The sequence below is a fragment of the Micropterus salmoides genome, unplaced genomic scaffold (assembly GCF_014851395.1).
Source record: "Micropterus salmoides isolate LMB-PRFRI ecotype aquatic unplaced genomic scaffold, ASM1485139v1 Ms_hic_scaffold_17, whole genome shotgun sequence".
Classification (NCBI taxonomy): Eukaryota; Metazoa; Chordata; class Actinopteri; order Centrarchiformes; family Centrarchidae; genus Micropterus; species Micropterus salmoides.
Window position 1 is genome coordinate 3,225,980 of NW_024040817.1, and position 21,751 is coordinate 3,247,730.

Below are 21,751 nucleotides of genomic sequence, written 5' to 3' on the forward strand. Positions count from 1 at the left end.
TGTAAACAGTATGTGGAAATATCCACTCAGGGATCTTGATACATCCATGTAAAGAATTTGTTCTTTGTCTAATTAACGCAACAAGGAAATACATCTCGAGCCATTTCTGCACATACAATCAAATACATTCAGCCACTGAACGTGGGTTACAGAGCATCCTGAGAGCCGCAAAGACGATTTGTCTTGTTCGTTGTTCGTAAATACGATTAACGTGTTCGGGTTGTGGATAGTTGTTAGTGAACACTAGCAGAACTAAACCACTAAAGTGCAGAAGTTCTTCTTCCTCTGGTGTTTTTGTCAGTTACCAAACAGCTGCAGGTTCACAATATACAGTGGTCAAGAGCTTTCAACACATTTAAAATGTACTCTGCAGTATTGGCGTAAAGACACTGAGATGTGTTGAGAAATGGATTTTTTCTTAAGAAACACTCAAACACTCAGAGTTTCCTGTTCAGCCCACACAGAGACTGAGGTCAGACATCAGTACACATCAGGCTCCTGTATAGAGAGTCACTTCAGTCAGTATGAGGAAGACGGTGAATATCTGTAGCTGCCTGTTAGTCTTTGTTCTGGGCTGTAATGTCACTGCCGGTAAGGACTGTAATCTGTTGTTATATGCATAACTTTATCTCACCTGCATTAATATGTGTTGTTTTCTGCCCTTTTTGAACGTTAAGATGAAGTGTCTAAGCTATTGTCATACATGAAGGCCACACTAAAGACTGAGGTCCTGGTGTTTTAGGCCTGCGTGCTGTATAGTTTATATTTAGAGTCCCCTCCAAAAGTATTGGAACTGTAAGGCAAATTCCTTTGTTTTTGTTGTTCACTGAAGACATTTGGGTTTAAGATCAAAAGATGAGACAAGAGTTCAGAATTTCAGCTTTCATTTCCTGGTATTCACATCTTGTTAAACAACTCAGGACATGTCGCCGTTTGTATTAGACCACAGCATTCTTAGGTGAGCAAAGGTAAAGGAACAAATAATTTTAAAGTAAATAACATTTAATATTTGGTGCCATAACCTAATAATAACTGCCAATAACTGCCTCAAGCCTGCGACCCATCGACATCACCAAACTGTTGCATTCTTCATTTGTGTTGCTATTCCAGGCTTTTACCGCAGCTTCTTTCACTTCTTGTTTGTTTCGGGGCGTTTCTCCCTTCAGTCTCCTCTTAAGGAGGTGAAATGCAGGTTAAGGTCAGCTGATTGACTTGGCCAGTCTGAAACCACTTTTTTCCCCTGATGAAGTCCTTTGTTTTGTTGGCAGTGTGCTTTGGCTCATTGTTCTGCTGCGGGTGGTGATGGCGCATAGATAAGATGCTTGCCTTTGGTGTGGGAGACCTGGGTTTGATTCCCACTGTGAGACATCCACCATTGTGTCCCTGAGCAAGACACTTAACCCCTAGTTGCTCCAGAGGCGTGAGACCTCTGACATGTAAGTCGCTTTGGATAAAAAGTGTCAGCTAAAATGAATAAATGTAAATGATAAACTTCCTCCCCATTAGTTTCAATGCTTAAACTGGCAGACAAAATGTTTCTGTCCACTTCTGAATTCATTCTGCTGCTACCATCATCAATAAATATTAATGAGCCTGTTCCAGAAGCAGCCATGCAGCCCGAGCCATGACATCACCTCCACCATGCTTCACAGATGAGCTTGGATGCTTCGGATCATCAGCACTTCCTTTCTTTCTCCACACTTTGGCCTTTCCATCACTTTGCTAGAGATTAATCTTGGTCTCATTAGTCCATCAGATTTTGTTGCAGAACTTTTGCGGCTCATCTCTGTACTTCTTTGTAAATTTCAATCTGGCCTTCTTATTCTTCCTGCTGATGAGTGGTTTGCATCTTGTGGTGTGGCCTCTAGATTTCTGCTCTCTGAGTCTTCTTCCAGCAGTGGATTGTGATACCTTCACCCTGCACTGTGGAGGTCGTTGCTGATGTCACTTCCTGATGTTTTGGGGGTTTTCTTCACAGCTCTCACCATATTTCTGTCATCAACTACTGTAGTTTTCCTTGGCCGACCTGTTCCAGTTCCTTTTTCAGGACGTTCCAAATTGTTGTGCTTGTGTTGTGCCCTGAAGAAGGGCAAAAGTAACGGGAGAAGGTTGAAGAAGCACACACATGCAGCTCTCGCCTTCACTCGTCTGTATTGAATCATTTTTTACAATGTATACCAAAAAAACCCATACATTTCAATATTAATGCACTCATCAGATTCAGGACCACAGTCACCATTATCTTAATACATTCTAAATTATCTTTTTAACGAAATTACGCTATGAAATGTGACTCATTTTAGCAGAACACTAAAATGAATTATACTTTTAACATTATTCATTGTCTCAGCATGACGTGAACTCACCCACACAGTGACAAATACACAAACCTTACGGCTAAAATATGTGGACGTAGCAGTAGCTCGCTTGAACACCAACGACAAAGTAAACGGTTGGACATGGCGGGACTCTCTGGCTGCTAGCATAACGTTACACATCTTCCCAGTTAGCACGAAACTCTAAACAATATACACATGCAGAACAGTTTCTTTTACTCCTAAAAAAAATCACAGCAACATAACGAGATGTACTATCAACATGTGTTAAAGTTTACATTGCTTTGTGAGTAGTAATTACCTTAAGAAGGGGAAAAGTAACGGGAGAAGGTTGAAGAAGCACGCAGCTCTCGTCTGTATTGAATGAGGAAGAGAAGCTTTGCCAAAGGTTTTGCTCACTTGAAAAATGAGTGAGTTCAAACAAAGGTTGGTACGTCCTGAGTTATTTAACAAATCTAGACGTGAATACCAGGAAATAAAAGCTGAAATTCTGAACTCTCGTCTCATCTTTTGATCTTAAACCCAAACGTCTTCAGTGAACAACAAAAACAAAGGAATTTGCCTCACCGTTCTAATACTTTTGGAGGGGACTGTGTATTACAGAAGCACAGATCATATTCATATTTAGAAAAAGGTCATATGAAGAATCAGCTTTGTTGGCCAAAGTATGCGAACACGGAAGGAATTTGACTCAGGTTTTAAGTTGCTCTCAGTGTTATACACAGAACAATCGACAGGACGACAGGAAAAGACATGCAGCTAAAAACAAGGACAACAAAGCTGAACATAAAACATGGAAATATTGACTGATTAATGTAACAGATTACTATGTGGTTATGTATGTATACACCTATGTAGCATATATACATGTTTATATAGCGTGCTTAGATTTAGATTTAACTAATAATGATTATGGTAAATTGTTTTTATATATTTAAACTATAAAATATTGTTTGTAATTTATCTTCAACAAGATGTGCTTGAAAAAATTGGTTTAAAAAATTGTTATGAATACCTTTTTATTAGAAATTCTGTTTCTTTTGCAGCAATAAATAATGCAGTAGTCGAGGAGAAGAGCCAGATCACTCTGCCATGTCCTCACCCTGCGGAGGGTAAAGTGACGTGGAGCAGAGAGAGAAACGGAAACAGAGTTGACATACTTATAATTGATGGTGACGGAGAAATAAGACACAATGATCCCGACAGACGATATAATTCAGTGGCAGATAAATTTAAGTCACTTTTCATTAACAGAGTTAATCTCTCGGACACTGGAAGATACCTGTGTAATAATGAACCAGCTGTGGAGCTGACGGTGATCAAACCAGGTAACATCAAACTTTAAGAAAGTTGCTCTGCTTCCTGTTTTCTCTTCCTGTTGCATGTACAGTACATTTTGTTAAGTAATGGGCTGTATATTACTAACATATATAAATTAGATGTAAATGTGTTTTTACCTTCAATAACACAACTATTGTAGAATTTATAATATTATTATACTACTAAATACTAAATACTAAATGTTTTTGAAAGTAATGAGAAATTATGTTTTACCTTCGTTTCCTCCATTACATTTACTCCTGCTTTAGTGGTGTACAGTTGTGACTGTATGATCATTCAGTAAAGAAGAGAACTTAGTAATTCACAATATACTTACAATTAAAGAAATATAGGAATGAGAAATGTCCACTTGTGTTAGTTTCCTGTTTTATTTTGAAAATGTCTGCCTCTTGTGTTTTAGTCTATTTCTATTTCTAGTCTGTCTTAACTGCTGATGCCTAATGTGTCTCACATGTGTTTAACCAGCCTGTGTGTGTATAGTCTGTGCTTCCCCGGCCTTTTGTGAGTCTGTCTTCATATCATGCAGAGTGTTCCTCCCTCACATTGGTTGTACGTTTGGTTTAAGTTAATAAACCTGCTCAGCCTGGTTTTCTGAGCCTGTGTCCAAATCCTTACTTCCCTGGGTCTGTGCTAAAACGTGACACTTTTGTTCTTTAGAGTCTTACAAAGGAAATTCCATGTACTGTACAAAACTTTGTTAAATGGACTTTTACTTCAGTAGTTTGTGGAACAAGATAAAGTCCATGATGTTAGTTTAGCCCTCAAACCAGAAGAACCACAGCTGAGCATCAGCAAAGTCATGGCCAGGCGTCGAAGAAGTATTCAGATGCTTTACTTAAGTTAAGGTACTTCAAGTATTCAAAGTAAAGTAAAAATACAAAAGACTTATCAGCAAAATATACTACAAGTATGAAAGTAAAAGTACTGTAAAATGTGTTTCACTGGTATATCGGATGTTTCTGGATTATTATTCCTGCTGTGTGTGTTGCATTTTTCTGCTGTAGAACTCCTCTTTATCCTGTTGGCCAGTTTAATCTGCATCAATGCATCATGGTCTATAAGATCATGTAACATCGCTGTCCAGTGACAACCACGTATCTTTAAAAAGTCAGCTTTTCATTAGCTCAGACAAAACAGCCTGTTCTCAGCTTTGTGACGATGTGTTTTCCAGCCCACGCAAGCGGGTTTAAATAGTTTATTTAGCATTAAAAGGTGGAGGATTTTGTCAGACTAAAGTAACACATCATCTGCCAGTTTCTCAAACATCTGGAGATACATGGTTTTCACTGGACAGGATGGTAAACAAATTGTAATCTGAAAAGTAACTATCATGTCATACATGTAGTGGATTAAAATTACAATTTCAGCCTCTGAGATGTAGAGGAGTAGAAGTATAAAGCTGATGAAAATGGAAATACCAAAGGAAAGTACAAGTACCTCAAAACTGTCCTTAAGTACAGCACGTAAATGCACTTAGACCATGTTATTCCTCCACCTTTGGGGTAAAAACAGGTCAGTTTCTCAAAGAAAATCCATGTATTTAATGACATAAAACATATTTTTTACTTTGTGTTTGGTCATGCAGGAGAAACAGCCAGACTCACTGTTGTAGAAAGAACCAACATCACTCTGAATTGTCCCTCTGCTGTTTCTGGGTTAAGAGATCCAACATGGACCAGAGAAAACTGTGGAACAAACATCACTGTTTCCAGTCAAAATGAGATGGATAAGCACGCTCGATATTCAACCACGGAAGAGACGCTGACTATAACAGACGTGCAGCCTGATGACGCTGGACTGTACTACTGTGATGGAAAACCAGTTGTGCATCTGAATGTGACCAAAGATGAGCAGTCTGAGAAAGGTGAGAGACAAGAACACTCTAGGAGATACTTAATTATCACTGTACCTGCTGACATCCACGAATACAGACACACTTTGTAAAACAGACTAAATGCCTCAGACATGGACTGAAAATGTGGGGAAAATGAGCTCAAGTTGACTTGGTTAATATAAATTAGCCTTGTTAAGTGTTTTAAAAAGATGACAAGACTGGCCGCTTTCAGTGTGCTGCCATGAGGCCAAACAAAAAGTTCCCTGGCCCCTCCCTAACCGTGACAAAATAGGCAATTCATGAGCATTTAAGTCAACAACATGGACCGTTTTGCATAGCGTTTGGCTGATGGGTTGTTTTGCTACCAAAGTTTGTTGAAACAGCTGAGCAGAAAATTTGTGATTTTGTCCCACATATGTTGCTGCACCAGTACACTCTCTAAAACTACTAAAATATTGCTTTACCTGACTGTTATCGTGGTTAATGCTAATAAATTACTAATCTATGTAGACAGCAACTAACTGTCACAACCTAATACCATTTTACAAATTACATGAGCAAAAAGGCATGTACAATACGTGAATAAAATATAATAATTTACTTTTTCTCTTCCATGTTCTGTTTAATATGACAATATCAATCGCCAACTGTCCGAGTTGTAGTTCCGACTTGTGGTGGCTTTCAAGTGAATTTACCCAGTTTTTATTTTTTCAGATTATTCTGACCCCACATAGATAGATAGATATTTTATTAGTACTTTCGGAAATTCATTTTGTGTCATACAGCAATGCTTGTTTGTTTACTTATAAGGGACAGTGCACATTAATGAATATAGGGACAATGTCCACACTGTAAATGAGCCAGATTTAGCCGTACAGACTAATTTTACAAGTGCTATATATGTCAGAGGCGCCCCACCCCTCGATGGCCACATGTACAAAGCAGAACACTGAAGAGACAGAGAAAGTCTGAAAGTAGCTGCTCTGACTATCAGCTGTATGTTTGTCCATGCTACGCTGAGCGGTCGTCAGTCAGTGTCCCCTGTGTCCCTCCACGTCACACAGTGTGTATTATACTATAAGGTCTCCTACAGTTGTTGCTGAACAGATAAAAAAGATCACATCATGGGAAATGCATTCGAGCATCATATATGTGTCTGTATGTACTGTGTTAGTATGTGTTGGGAACTTTTTGTTTTTGTCTTCCAGCTGTTGTTTTGGTGCTTGGAATATTCCTCCCCTTGCTCTTCATCATTCTCATCATCCTCTTCCTCATTTGGAGATGCAGGATCAAAAGACGAGGTGACTGAATGATGACCTGAAACATATCTGAAAATGCATTAATGGAAATCATTTCCAATCAAATAAAATTTCAGTGAACACAAATGTTATAAAAACTTAATCGCAGCACATTCAGTTTTCTAGCAAATTGAAAACAAGTGATCTCCGTGGTTGCAATAATAACAGTTTCCCAGGCAAAAGTACATAAAAATGTTTTTCTTTATTTTAACTTGTCACATCAATTTTAAAGTGTAAAACTTTGTGTGGTTTTGTCATTTTTTGGTCTTTAAAGCAGATAATCACTGACTGTGTACTGAATTAATAATCTTGTGACCTTCATGCTTTGTTTGGAAGGAAGTGGTGAACAAAAGGTTGAGGTGGTTTACGCTGAGATAACTGATGGATTGGTGGTCGAACCACAAGGTGAGAAATACAAGTTGTTCTTTATTTTAATTTATCTGTATCTGTGGTCTATCGGATATAAACGTTTGATTTTAAAAACACGCTTGAAACATGTGCATGTTGAAAAATTTAAACTGTTTTTCAAGATGGATCAAAACAACTTGACGTCACATACTCCGTCATCCAAGGCCTCCCAACAGGAAACAAGACCGGTAAAGACCTTGGCTCAGTACTTTCTTTTACACAGTCCATCCACAACTCATTCAGGTGGTGGATTGGTGATTTTGTTTTACTGTATATATTCATATTTGTTGTATTAATGTCTGTTTTTACAGTAGCTTCTCGGCCCAATGAGAGCCCTTATTCCCTGATCAAACTAGCCTGGTCTTCAGAGAATATGAAGGTGACTTTTATCATTCTTTATGTTGGCTTGGACGGTATTTATTTATATAATGTAGTGTGTATTGTAAGTTTAATAAGTGTATGACAGTTATCATAGGCTTTACAGTGTCATGTCATTGCAATTTCAACATAACCGTTGTTGCAGCTAATTATTATTGATTAAAATTGATTCATCTGCTGATTATTAGCTGGTTAGACGGCATCTTCAAATCGCTCTAATGCCCAAACATGCTCAATTAACGACCCAATACAAAATCAGAAAATATTTAAATGATTAATTTATTATCAAAATAGGTGCCAATTTATTAATTTTAATTATATAATTTCATGCTAATTGATTACTTAAATCATTTTAGCTCAAAAAATTACAGAAAAAACTGAAAAAAGTTTGGTGGAAAACCTTTGAATTTGACAATTGAGCAGGATCAGTGTTTTTGAACAATTTGCTAAAACGTAAAGTTACATGAAGTAATTTTTCAGAACTGAGAAGGGAAAAAGAGTACTGATATAAAGTTACCATAAGGTTATGAAGTAGTTTTAGGTAATGTGCTAGCAAACAGTTGCCTAATGGAATGGTATAAATAATAAGCTAAACAGCCAAATAAAAGTAAAGTAAAGGAGCTGTTAAGCTGCAAAGTTGAGTGATTATTCTCAGTTAGAAAAGCAAATTCATTCTTTATAGTTTTGACTTATTATCATAAATATAGTTTAGTTATTCTGTTCTGTCTTTTTTTCTCCACAGGTCACAGATGAATGACTCTGCATATTTTTACCTGAATAATGAACTTTAATCAGGTAAATATTTACTTCTAGGAAAAGTGTTAATTCTACAGCCTGGATTAAAACCGCTTTGAGTAAGTTAATTTAAAATTTTTGTTTTACAGAAATTCCTGAGAACCAAAAACAGAATTTGCCTTCATCTCCTCCTGCCAGCTGGATGTTGATCCAATAATTTATGCCGTATGATATATTATGTTTCAGCTGAACTTTTAATTAATAAAGTAGTAAGACCACTTTTTGATGGTCTTGGTCTCGTCTCGGACTCGAGTCGCATTTGTACTCAGTCTTGTCTCGGTATCTGACGTTGAGGACTCGGGATTTTATTTCAACACCAGTCAAGAACATAACTTTGGGAATATCAATAAATTGTTTTTACATCGTATATTTATTTGTTAACATCCTAACTTTGATTGGATGTAAAACGTACTGCTTCAAATGCATTCAAACCCTAATTATGAATGTGTTGTTCCCTTTAAAAACTCACCCCCTACGATGGTAAACATGGAAAAGGAGAGTTGATTAAAGATGACTCGGTCGCAGCCCCTAAAAGTCTCGATAAACTCTGGTCTTGGTCTTGACTTGGTCTCAGTTTGGGCGGTCTTGACTACAACACTAATTGTAATATTCAGTTAATTTAACTTTTTGCAAATTATTCAAGACAATATAATATTTTGAAATTGTGTCTTCTGATAAATTAATATAATGAATCATTACACAAGCATCTTTAATCTTCAGTTACATTAATTTATTATTTTTTAACCATCTGATTTTTACAGCAATAATTGAAGCTGTCAACACAAATCTCCATGTTCCAGGACAATGACGCTTAGTTCTTCCCAGACATTGTTTAGGGAAGAGGAAGAAGAGCAGGGATGAGTGGGAACTTTTTCTCACACTTCAGTCAGATCAGCAGCAGCTCTGCAGTCAGATGGTTTTTATCCGAAGATGTTCACTTTTACAAACTTCTGTCACGTTTGGTTCCTGCACACAGTTCTGATCTGCTGCAGTGAAAACTCCACAGGTACAGAAGAATATCGTATATTAACATTTTAATCTGACCAGTAGATTGTATTTGCTTTGGATTCATGTTTCAAGTGCAAAAGTATTTGCAAAATTGTTTTACGGTCACTTTGTATAGTTGTATAAAGTTGTTTTCTGTGTTAAGAATGTTACATTTATCTCAATCATGTGTTTCCTCATGTAGGAACTTGTTCGCTAACAGTTCTCATGGCTAAATAAAAGACAGGTTCAATTTTACCAAAACCTTTCAAAGTTTAACATAAAATACTTTGGAATAAATGTTTATTTTGATTTAAACTTAAGAACGTTTGTTGCTATAAAACACAAAAAAACATTTGACTCAACAGAATAAAGATTTGTTTTACATTTTACTTTGGGAATTTTCATTTATCAACAGTTGCAAAAAAGGTAATTTTATACTCTCAGTGTGATTTGTGATTGTATTTCTTGAATATTGCTTTATGTGTGTCAATATTTGATGTATATGTAAAAAAGAAATACGTACTTAACATTCAGCCCTTAACACCTTTTTCCATACAGTCTTATTAACATAATTTTCTAAATAATAACAATGACACTTGTTTTTTTGTAATTCTGTCTGTCTGTATGTTTCCTGCGTTGTAATTTGAGGCTGAAAGACAGTGAGCATGTTTCCATGAGATAAAAGAGGAATGGCTGATAAAACAGGAACCAAAGCTAAACCCTGACCATCAGCAGGATATGAGTGACACAGCGCTGCATCTAAAACAGCAGCTGGTAATTTTTTTTTCTTTTACCATGAACTGACACGTTATGAGTCAGATCGCATTTATATTTATATATAAATGACTCTCTCCATAAAAGTATTTATCATTGTACATAAATACAAAACAAACCCACAAATAAACAATAAGGTTCCAAATATTCCGCTATATCCACAAATATGTATTTAAAAGTATTTGCAATTTTCATCATCTTTTTCAAGAGGGAATCGGACGTAGATTCGAAGGTGTCATTTAATGTGATTGCGTGCATCATTCCACCGTGAAAGAATCTTACATTCTTTTGGACCTGTGAACTTTTCTTTCCACCTTGCCTTTGAGTAATTGACTCTCCTTGTTATCCTGCTCTTTTACTAGCGCCCTACAAACCTTCTCAATATTGGAACATGATCTATTCCCCCACTAAAGTGAGCTCAGGCGATGTGAATGTTGAGTCTATGAATGACTCTGCTGTCAACCTTGCTTGGAACCTTGTTGGTCTGCCATCATTTAATACTGGAAGGCCCTGTTTGTCTTGAAAATCCTCCATCAGAACTCAGTTTCTGTTTTCTACTCCCCCAAACTGCGCAGCCCATATTACCGGTAGCTTGACTTTATAATACCTTCTTGCTTCTCTTCTGTAGCTGAAGTCCAGGGTTGTAGAATTTAACTACAGAGATTTTTGTGCTGACCAGACTTTAAGAACCACACATTCAAGCTCAGGAACCCTACTACTCATGCTCGAACCCTTTTGGCTCACAGAACTAGGGGCCTCAGAAGGGAGGACTGCAGTTTCCCCCTTTAATCAGGTTTTGGGTTGCCAGGTTGCGGAAACAAATGGTTTGAAATTGTATGTCTGGGTTAAAACCGGCAACAGTAAGTAAAAGTCAAGGCCTACATTAAAAGCTGCCTCAGGTCTCAGTTTCAAATCTGTTTCTGTCCTCCATCAGTGATCCAGTTCTCCGTCCCGGAGGATCACCACATCCGCCTGCCGTGCGGCAGTTCTGACAGATCTTCTGTGGTCTGGACTTATCAGGACAAGAAGGTCCCGGTGACCCGACAGGGCCGCTACGAGACAAACGAGGACCCTCAACGCTACCATCTGGAGTCTGACGGCAGCCTTCGCCTCCTGCAGCTCGATGAGTCTGACAGCGGGGAGTATCGCTGTAACCAGCGGCTGGTGGCCGAGCTGCAGGTGCTGACAGGTACAGGTGGAGATATAAGTGGTGCATTATGGGAATTAAAGACATATTTAGATGTGTGTCGACACATTCAGAATTTATAAATATACAAGAGAACAGATCTGACTTTGTGCATGTCGACCGACTAGCCTCCTTTGAGTTGCTGCGACGTAGAAAACGGTGGCGTTTCATACGGACGCTGAAGGTTACCTTTAGCGTAAAATAATTCCACTTTGTCACGCTGTCTGAAAGCGTCGGTAATGACGCACTGAGATGAGAACGCGTTGGGAGATCACGCAGCTTTGACATTCGTTAGATACAAATGTGTTGAAACAGAGTTTGAAGGGGACCTCTAGTGGTCATGTAAATTATAACTCTTGCTTGTCAGGGACGTGACGGAGAGCTACAAACCCTCTTAGAGCAGAGATCATAGTGGATGGTTTAGTCAGCAAAGCCTGAGACTTTAACACCAGAAGTTTTAGGGGTAGAGTTAGGGCCAAGCCTGTTCCCAAACTGGCAGAGAGGTGAGGGGATTTACCAATAATGGTATGGTAATAATGGTAAATAAAGTGTGCCTATTTAATGCGGCATACAAAACTTAAAGTGCAATATGTGTGTGCATCTATAGATGAACCGTTATAGGAACGGGATATTAGAGGTTTGTTTTGCAGGTCATAAAACTCTCTATATTGGTAGGATGGTTAAAGTTTACTGGAAGTTTATACACACTATCTCACAACAGAAACCTTTCAGTTCCCATCTCAACATTCAGCATTGGTTTCTATTAATCCTAACCACCATCTTTCATTAACCAAGTGGATGTAAGTAGATGTGCCTCAACCTGACCAAACTTTAACCATAGCAGATCAGAAAACAAACATCTATGTATCATATGGATCCTTCAGTTTGTGGATTTCAACAGAAATCAACAGAAACCATTTGCAGTCTAGTGTCTGATCAGTCTGATAAGTTGTGAAAGATATTACAAAATCATTTTTACATGGTAAATGCCCTTCCATCCCTTTCTGCGTAAAAGAGGATGTTGAGGGCCGAGTGCCCAAAGGGAGTGACTTGACTTGAAAGTTCAAAAGTTAATGTTCTCACAGTCTGGATGTGTCACGAACACCACCCACCTCAAAATGCATGCATATGTGCTTGGGTGTTCAACCAAGTGGCACTTTTAGAGGTAAAATTACAGAAAAGAGGTAAAGCATAAGGGCTTTTATTGCTAATGATATAGATAAATAGATAGTTGTACAGCCGGGGACATGACATACAGTGTTCACACATTTCATGGGACCTTGGAATTTACAGACGGGAAGTGAGAGGTTTTTGAGCTTTGAGGAATAAGTAACCACCCGGGTAGCCACAGTGGTTTGGACTGGCAGTGACTGACATGCCTGCTTTCCAGACTCATGACTGAGTTGGACGTCACTCCAAATGTGGCATTCGTAAATGGGCCACGTTTGTTCCCCCAATGACTGAACATAGGCGCATGAGTCGACACTTAGCTTAGCTGCTTACCCGGGAAAGGAAACTTGTGGCGCTGTTAGTCCTCCTACATGTTTCCTCCTACATGTTTCCTCCTCAGTTGAGGTGGTGGACAAGTTTAGCCTCAGTGTCCAGTTTCACAGATATTTTAGACTGGTCTCTTGTGTTACGTATGTTTAGTCTAATGCAACGGCTTAGATTAATCACATGGTACATTTAGTTTAATGTTCCACAGAACTTGTTGATGTCAAGTTATGTTCCACAGAACTTGACATCAGTAGAAGAGATTCACGTTGTACTTACCACAATGCTTAGAAATATTGTTTTCATAATCTAACTCTTTTCTTATTATTCTTATTATTTACCGTATTTTTGATTGAAGCTAAACTACCAACACAACTCAACCCCGCCTGATGTTTTTTCACATTAAAAGCCTACCTACATCTTACACAGACATCAGACATGTTGGAGTGAGTGTGGATCACTTGATGGAAATGTTGGGAAATGATATGTAACAAATGGCTGCAACAAATACTAGGATATAAAGTCTAGCAAGAGTTGTTTGGTACTTTATATCTGTAACATCTATGAAGAAAGTGTAATTGAAAGCGACAGATATTTAGTTAAAATGGAGGAAATCGGAACAGAGCTGCAAATAAATCCAACATGGGAAAAACATGGGAATGCAGTTTTCTTGTTTGTTCTTTGATTCTTTCATTGTTTAATGTTGCTAATCTTTTGCCAATAAAGATCTTACTGGAAGAAGAGCCTCCCTCAACAGGGACAGGTTTCATCATTTGTAGTTTCGTGGAGTGCCTGAGGTGACATTATACTGAAGTCATCCCCACAACAGGAAAACATGGACAACGTTTTGAGTTTGCTTTAACTGGGGAAATTACAAATACCCGTGTTTCTATGTAAAATAATTGATGAAAAGCAGTGACCTGCTAACCAGTGGCACCTAGTGGAATAAAAAGAGGAAAACATGGCCCATAATTTACTCAGTCAACCTTGACAGACTTTGTGCAGTGGTTCAATTATACATCTACCTAAAATTTGACTATTAAGTCTCATCCAATATTTCAGTACTGCAGTTTATTTTAAAGTACTCTTTATGCAGAATGGCCCATTTCAGAATAATGTATATTATTATATTATAGAAAGTGATACATGCAAGCATGCAGCTGGTAAAGGTGCGGCTAGTTTCTCCTGATACCTGGTTATTGCAGTAATCCACAACAATACATCACGTTCTTTATTAGTTGATTCTGTTTTGTATTAATGTGAATCTAGAAAGTAACTAGTAGTGAAAGTTGTCAAAACATGTATTGGAGTAAAAAGTACTTTGTTTCCCTCTGACATTTAGTGGAGTAATCGCAGAAGTAATAAAGTATAAAGTGGCATTCATTTGAAAATTCTCAAGGACAGCACAAGTAGGGCCTACCTCCAAACTGTAGCCTCTTTAAGTACAGGCCTTGAGCCACCGCTGTGATGTCAGGGATTAAAACTAATTCGTGAGAACAGAATGCACAAAAACAAAGAGTCAATGTATGTTTTAAAATAAAAATTATAAATAGTAGAGGGACAACTCCCTCTGTAAAAAACCACCAGCTGACAGACACAATGACAAATACCCATAGTTCCTCTTTGTTCCTGCCCCTCAGGCAATGACTTCAGGGTGTCTGCAGGCCGGACGCTGCTGCTCCCCTGCAGCGGCTCCTCCAGACCCAAAAAGAGGTGGTACCACAGGAGGGAAGGAAGGAAGCAGGAGGCCATCTTCACCCGGTTCAAAAACAACACGGTGACACCAGAGAGGAAGGGGAGCCGGCTCAGCTATGACAACGATGCCCTGCAGATCCGGGACCTGCAGCCAGAGGACGCTGGAGAGTATCAGTGTAATGGAGAGATGTGGGTCAGAGTCACCGTCCTGACAGGTGAGTTACTTTACTGCTCGTCCAGCTGGAATTTAATAACTTTGTTTAACATATATATTGCTAAAGAAGTTGATTTATAAACTTGATTTAATCTGCTCAGAAATAAATACTAAAAGAGGCTCTTTGTCCTGTGTTTCCTAAACAAAGAGAATCAAATGTAGCCTATACTTTTATTATTTAAATAATTAACATTTGCAGGTTTGATTTATAACTAATCACGGGTGACAGTATCACAATATGTTTTCATCATTCCAACCTGTTGTTCATTCATTTTAATGTGCACGTGCTGTCATTGTTGTCATTGATTTACTAGATTAGACTTGATTTCCTTACTTTAAAATGCAATTGTGGTACAAAGCATTTTAATTATTTTACACATTATCCAGCGTTGCCATGACTTAAAAAAGAGATTGTTTATTAATTTGTAAAAGTATTAATAAAAAGATTTGATTACGTTGAGTGGCGCTTACACTGATGAACTTTTAAAATATGCACATTGTCCTCAGTTCACATTTAAAGAAACATGTTGAGGTAGGTGCGTTTTGCATTAACCTTGAGAAAAACAACAACTTGTTCAAAGTGATTCATCCACTTTTTGATTAATCAGCGCAGCCAGAGCCGACCAGAATCGAACAAACCGCCAGTACAACTGCATCACCTGCTGCGGTCAACACAGGTAGGATTTGTTTCGCTATATTAACACTAAGGACACATGACTGAAGTGTGAGAAAATCAGTTTACCCACAATGACAGAGGGGAGGCATAAAGAGTTCATCTACTAAGTTGTAATTTATTTATCCATGACCCATACATGACATTACTTTGCTAAAACTGGTTTAGTTGCTAATCAGTTATATGTATGAATATTAGGAAATGTTGTCTCCAGTCTGTTGGTGGACACACATTTATAATAATAATAAACATAAAAATCATATTTTTCTCTTAGTACAACACAATAGTCCCAAGAGAGTGAACATTATAGTATAACGTTCTGAACATGTGGTGATTTACCATAAATGATAATGATTCTTCATCACACACATGACAATAATGTCAAGTCAAGTCAATATTTACTTATAGCCCAATATCATAAATTTAAATTTTCATACCGGATACATAGACCCTCCATTCAGACGAGGAAAGACTCCTCAAAAAAAACTTTTACGGGGAAAAACTCAGTAAGTGGAGACAGATGAGGGATCCTGCTCCGAAGGCAGGAAGCGGATGATCTGTTGTACAGAATATCAATAATATTTGTGCTCTTCCTGTTGTGTCTGTCAGATGTGGCTGAAATAAAGACGAAGGAGAAGAAGAGACGTGAGAATGGTGGGTCAGCTGCACGTACTTCCCTCGCTCTTTCACACATGAAGTTAATTGTTTACAGATGTTCTGTCTGTGGTCTCGCTCAGCCCTGCTTGTGGTTGCTGTGGTCGGTCTGGGGTTCATGATCTTCCTGTTGGCTGCAGTCTGTGTTATAATGATCAGCATGAAGTGCCGGAGGAAGAAGAAATGCAGACGTACAGGTAGGTCTAACATACAGAGAGCCGCAAGTGCCATTATTTCTAGATTAGGTACAAATTAAAAAAATTAATTAAATAAAGACACAAAGGCCAAAATATAACATAATATGGATTCAGGGTACATGATATTTTGTGTGTTAAAATGGTCCCTGTGTCGGATTAGGCGACTGTAGTATATATAATAATTGCGGTGACTTGGTCCAAAACAACATGTAGGAGCGTTGGCAAGTACCAGTTCAGCGACAAGCGTACAGAACCACAAGTACGTTAAGTAAGTTACATGACGTTTACCACGTGGTAAACTTTGTGCAATGATTGTAGTTTGATTAGATTTAAGAACGGTAAATGGTTTGGGTCACGTTAAATCACCTGAAGTTAGTAATCTACGAAATGTTATTTAACTTCAAACATGTCACATTTGACTTTCTTTTACACAAGACTTGAAACTCGGTGTCCTGAGTGAAAGTCCTGACTTTACTTGACACATCCATCCACACCACCGCCTCCTTACACAGACTTTGTCGCCCTTTGTACTACGTCACCCGACTCCTTCTGCCATTAGACGTCGCAGCCAAACTAAAAATGTAAATGTAAATAAATATAAATGTAAATAAACTGCTGCATACTAGCCCTTTCATGCACGAATTACGACAGCCTCTGTCAGGATGTGTGTTTTTATATAATAAAATATTTATTTTAATTTTTTTTAAATACACATTTTTGTGTACTAAGGTGGACAGCGTGCACATAAGGTTTTAACTGAAGAAATATTTATTTAACAAACCAATAAATTAAATTATATATTATGTGAAATCTATATTTTTTAATGCGGTTAAACTAATGTGGTTACATATTTCAACATATTCTAATACTGTTTAATGCGATGCAAAAGGGTTGAACCTCACTTCTGACTCCTCGGCATCCTCAGCTCCACTATCACTGCTGCTAGCATTTGGGGATCCACCTATTTCTGGCAGCCATTCATCATCACTGCCCCTACTTTTATCCTTACTTGATTCTGATGGAATTTGCTCCACTATCCTGAATGTCACTTGCTGCAACACACTTAATGTTACTCATAAATTGGAACTAATCTGCACAAAATGTTGTTTTTGTTACAAAAACTGCAAGTGTCACATAAATCTATTGATTTACATCCAAAGAAATTGGTGCACATGAAGTATTTTCAAGAAAAGTCTCAGTTATAGTTAATTGTAGTTGAAATATAGCCAGCGATGCCTAATGTCCAATTTATTGGACAGGTGATTAATCCTAATTTCCTCCCAACATACTTGGAAAGTTTAACAATTGTATTACTCCTCAGTTGTTACTAGATGTTACCAAATTTAAGTTGCACTTACAACGTCTTACCAGAGGGTGGCAGTGTATGGCATGACACAATAGCGTCCACAAAAACCTTTTAAAATGTTTGTGCATATAGTCAAACCTTGACTTAAATTTAGTTGTTCTTATTCTTGAAGATAGAAAGCTTCTTTTCAGAAAATATTTCAAGCAGCATCTTCATCAGTGATAGGAGTTTCTTCTGTTTCGTCTGCAGCAGCAGCAGCACAGACGCATGAGGACACTGAGCTGCAGCTGTGGAAGACGTCCGACACACAAACAGGTGACACCATCGCACCTTTTGTCCTGAATGTTTCATTAATCCTCAGGTGTGTTTTAAATAAACACACTTAAATACGCTCACCTGTCTCTCTGCAGAGTATGAGGTTTACGGGAGTCCGTCCCTGCCGGAGGAGACGATCCATTATGCCTCTCTGGGCCGACAGAACTGGAGGGAGAGACCCAACAGGACGCCGCCGGAACAGGACCACCTCAATGTCATCTACTCGTCCATCATCACCAGACCTGCCGCCAAATAGAAACCAAACAGTCGAAATGTCACATATGAAACAATGAGTCTGTTTTTGATCTTAACCGTACATGTAAATGCACTTTAATAAAGTAAATATATACTATTCCACTCTCTGTCTATTTCACTCAACTTTACATTCAGTCCTGTAAATTAAACTACATTTAGACCCGCATTTAAAGGAAAAGTTCAACATTTTGGGAAATAAGGTCGTTTGCTTTCCTGCTGAGACTTAGAGGAGAGGATTGATACCAGACCTGGAGTTTTGTCGTCACTCTGAGGATGCCAGGCAGGAGGTTACCAGCCAAGAAATAGTCCGGCATATAACATCCCCTAAAACCACAGTGACTGTTTTTACATTTTGTTTTGTTTTTTCAGCTGAAGAAAGGAGGAAAAAGGTAAACCAGGAAGATAATATTAGGGATAATTAATGAGTTTCTCTCATGTTACATCTTCACATGGAAACTTTATTTAGTGGAGTCGACTTCGACCTCTTATTTTTCTACCTTTACTTCAAGAAAAAAACATCTGCAAACTCGTAAAAAAGATAACAAATTGTTTTTCTTTCTAAGTGAAGAGGAAACTTTCTTTTCTGCTGCCTCCCTGTTCCTGTCAGCACCGTGCTGGCCACTGAGCTGTGTTTGGAGGCCCTGTCAGCTCTCTCTGGCTGCAACGTCGAGCAGGACAGTGAAGCCCCCAAGCTCAGCCCGCAGGAATTCAGCAACATTGTGGCCCTCAAGGGGTTTTACAAGCTGGAGGGGTTGAATGAGCTGGAGTACCCCGACATAGGGATTTTATCGCTGCGGGACATGGCCGGGCCTGAGCAACGCTGGGGACCGAATGTGACGATCGACCCTCAGGACTTCTTCTATCCTCAGTACAACACGAGGGTGACTTCATAAAGCTGAGGTCAGGTGCTTGCAGGACTTAGCTGCACTTTATCTCTTTGTTAACTTTCGAACTTAGATGCTGAATAAATGTGAGATGAATAGTTAGTTATTAGATTGACGTAAATAACACAATAAAGTTAATACAGGATTTTCTTAACTTGATTTAACTTGACTGAATTTTCTTTTGTTTGGGCAAATGTCAAGTATGAAGCTACAGAATATACTGACCGGAGGAAGTGAGTTGGGGGGTGAGTGAGTGAGTGAGTTGAAATAAATGACAGTTGATATTATGACCTGATCAGAACTGATGCAGCACATATTGTCATTAGCATGTAGCATATTAGCATTTGACCCTGTTGACCCCTCTTTCCATTTCCAGGACGGCGACACCAAGTTCACGCGTGGTAACGAGCAGTACATTCGTCCCTGTGGGTGGAACTAAAAATATGAGAAATAAATATATAGCTTGAAGTTTTCTTGATTATCAACAAACAACCTCACAAAAAATGAGATCACACTTCTCAACCTTGATCAAGTAAATAAGTAGTTAGGAACCTTCTCGTGTTTCACTGACTTCCTGCATTAGGGACCTTGTGCTGACCTACTGTGCCTTCACCTGCTTTATTTTCAGTTTCATGTTTAAAACGAGCTTTGCAGAAATCAATTTAACTTTGGGGGATTTGTTTGACACGTAGTTGGTGTAACTTTTAGAAAATAAAAATAAAATGAACATGCGATTGTTGTTTCATCTTTAGACACTGAATATAAATCCAGGCAGCTGCAATCAACCATCTCTCTGTGATGTGTTCAAATGTAAGAAAAGACTGTGGGACCAGGAAATAAAGATGCAATAATCAACAGGTCCCAGAGTTTGAGTCCCTCTGCATCTGAGAGGTTGATTATGCTGCCATCTAGTGGAATAGTACACAGTTCTGATAACCTTTATTGTCAGAGTAGTGACATTAAATTATTCTAGTTTCTATTTTTGCTGATTTTAATTGTTACTTATCTTTTTTTTCTTCCTTGTTGACCAAAGTTGAACAATAATTAAAGTTAGTTGATGATCAGTAGGCCTACCTGGTGAACTCGTAAAGAACATGAAAAAGTATGCGTTACTTTCAGGTTACTATCTCAAAACATAGTAGCATAAAAACACTACAATATAGACTATGTTGTAATCCAGTCCACTGTATACTACAGGACCAGCCTCTAATAAACCACCTGGCAGTATCACAGCCATTGATCACTATGGCAGTAGGCTACTACTTTAAAAAGGCATGGCTGTGACCAGCTATCAGGTCTCCGAGGTCCGGATCTCCATAATTATATTTAGTCTATAGCCTATTAATAAAACAAATTTGAATAAAAAACATTGATAACAAGCTCAACTAAAATAAAGGCTTTAGGACCCTGTGGAGCTTTCTACACTTTGTGTAGAAAAGTGGTGGGGACATTTAAGGCCTCATATTAGTGGTGTGACCAAACACTGTAGTGACATGAAAATGCACAATATTGGAGTCACGAGAACAAGACAACAAGATAGTCTAATGCTATTTTGAAGAAATATTCATTAATGAAATAGGCTATTTGATTGGGGTCTGGGGCTCCTCCCCCAGAAGATTTTGAGCATTAAGCTCTTAATTTCCTCCATTCTGTGTTAGGGGAACCTGGCGGATCCAGAAGTATGCACATAGAGACTCTTGTTTATCTATAAGAAAAGCAAATTTTCAGAAAACCTTCAGCAAATGCTTTGAAAAAGTGATGGGGACAAAATCAGCCATTTCAAAAAGTGGTGGGGACACTGGGGACATCGATGGTCAGTGTCCAGAGCTGGGGGAACACATGAAGCACATGACAACGTTGTGCGCGCATTAACTGAGAGCACCGCTGTTTGCAGGCAGAATTTTGGGCGATAAATACATTTAGCGAATTTCAGGGTGTGTGAAACAGGGTGAAGCGTCTCCCCATCAAGAGAGACGCTGTGCGCATTTACGCATGAGCCACAGCAGCATAACTTCATATTTAAATCTCCCGACAAGCTGACAGGATGTAATCCTGGATGTAAACATCCAAACGGTCTCACACACAGTCCAAGGTCATCCAGAGGCTGGAGACAGTGTCTGGAGGAAAGTAGCCGTCCTCCTGATCAATTCTGAGCTCCGTCAGAAAAGTTGAATTCTGTTTCCTCTGCAGAGGAAAAAAAAATCGATAATCAATATGTGGCGGTCAGCGATGATATTGAGGTGGGCCCCCAGAAATAAATCCATGTATGGGATCACTGTACTGTTCAGCTGCACTATCTGTGGCTTCACTGTCCTCTCTGTTTAATCTTTCACCCATGAACCGGGCTGTGGCATCTTCCTCTTCCCGGTCTGAGCGTCTGTGGCCCTGGTACTAGTGCCACTACAGAACGAGTCCATTACGTTTATTACATTTACTTGCATTTCAGTTAAACTCAGCTCAGCTTTTCTGCTGATTTTCTGTTGTAGCTCGTTTTCCAGCTGTCAGTGTCACTGTGGTGTGTGAGTGAGATGGATGAGGTGTGGCAAAGGGCTGCCAATAGACTAACAGGGGAGAACCTTTATTTATTAGTAAAAAGGTATAGACTAAGGAAGGCAGCCCACCGGCCTCGATACTCCAGATGGCCAGACCACTACTGGTTGGTAGCATGGAACTCTCAATCAAAGGGTTTTGTAATCAGTTCCCACATTGGGTGGATATTTATTTTAT

General features: G+C 38.7%; 2 protein-coding genes and 1 long non-coding RNA gene across 5 annotated transcripts; 2 read left to right on the top strand and 1 right to left on the bottom strand.

Annotated features, from left to right (window-relative positions):
- Positions 1–443: 443 nt before the first annotated feature.
- On the top strand, positions 444–9,766 carry LOC119907981. 2 transcript variants are annotated; one of them, XM_038725720.1, is made up of 9 exons: positions 444–591; positions 3,383–3,664; positions 5,263–5,541; positions 6,720–6,812; positions 7,146–7,214; positions 7,340–7,405; positions 7,529–7,596; positions 8,338–8,390; positions 8,480–9,766. In XM_038725720.1, exons 1-8 carry the CDS (start codon positions 525–527, stop codon positions 8,350–8,352), a joined length of 939 nt encoding a protein of 312 aa, XP_038581648.1. In that variant the 5' UTR covers positions 444–524; the 3' UTR covers positions 8,353–8,390; positions 8,480–9,766. The 2 variants fall into 2 exon arrangements, with proteins under 2 accessions (XP_038581648.1, XP_038581649.1); XM_038725721.1 differs by lacking the exons at positions 7,529–7,596; positions 8,338–8,390; positions 8,480–9,766 and having other exon boundaries at positions 7,150–7,214.
- LOC119907976 lies at positions 9,287–18,237 on the top strand. 2 transcript variants are annotated; one of them, XM_038725711.1, is made up of 8 exons: positions 9,287–9,396; positions 11,086–11,340; positions 14,472–14,741; positions 15,349–15,417; positions 16,023–16,067; positions 16,151–16,264; positions 17,820–17,885; positions 17,981–18,237. In XM_038725711.1, the coding sequence occupies exons 1-8, from the start codon at positions 9,321–9,323 to the stop codon at positions 18,139–18,141; spliced, it is 1,056 nt and encodes a 351-aa protein (XP_038581639.1). In that variant the 5' UTR covers positions 9,287–9,320; the 3' UTR covers positions 18,142–18,237. The 2 variants fall into 2 exon arrangements, with proteins under 2 accessions (XP_038581639.1, XP_038581640.1); XM_038725712.1 differs by having other exon boundaries at positions 17,823–17,885.
- Positions 15,795–18,067, bottom strand: LOC119908000. Its single transcript, XR_005445174.1, has 2 exons — positions 17,967–18,067; positions 15,795–16,028 (listed from the first exon to the last, which is right to left on the bottom strand). It is a non-coding gene; the product is annotated as an uncharacterized LOC119908000 (long non-coding RNA).
- Positions 18,238–21,751: the final 3,514 nt, after the last annotated feature.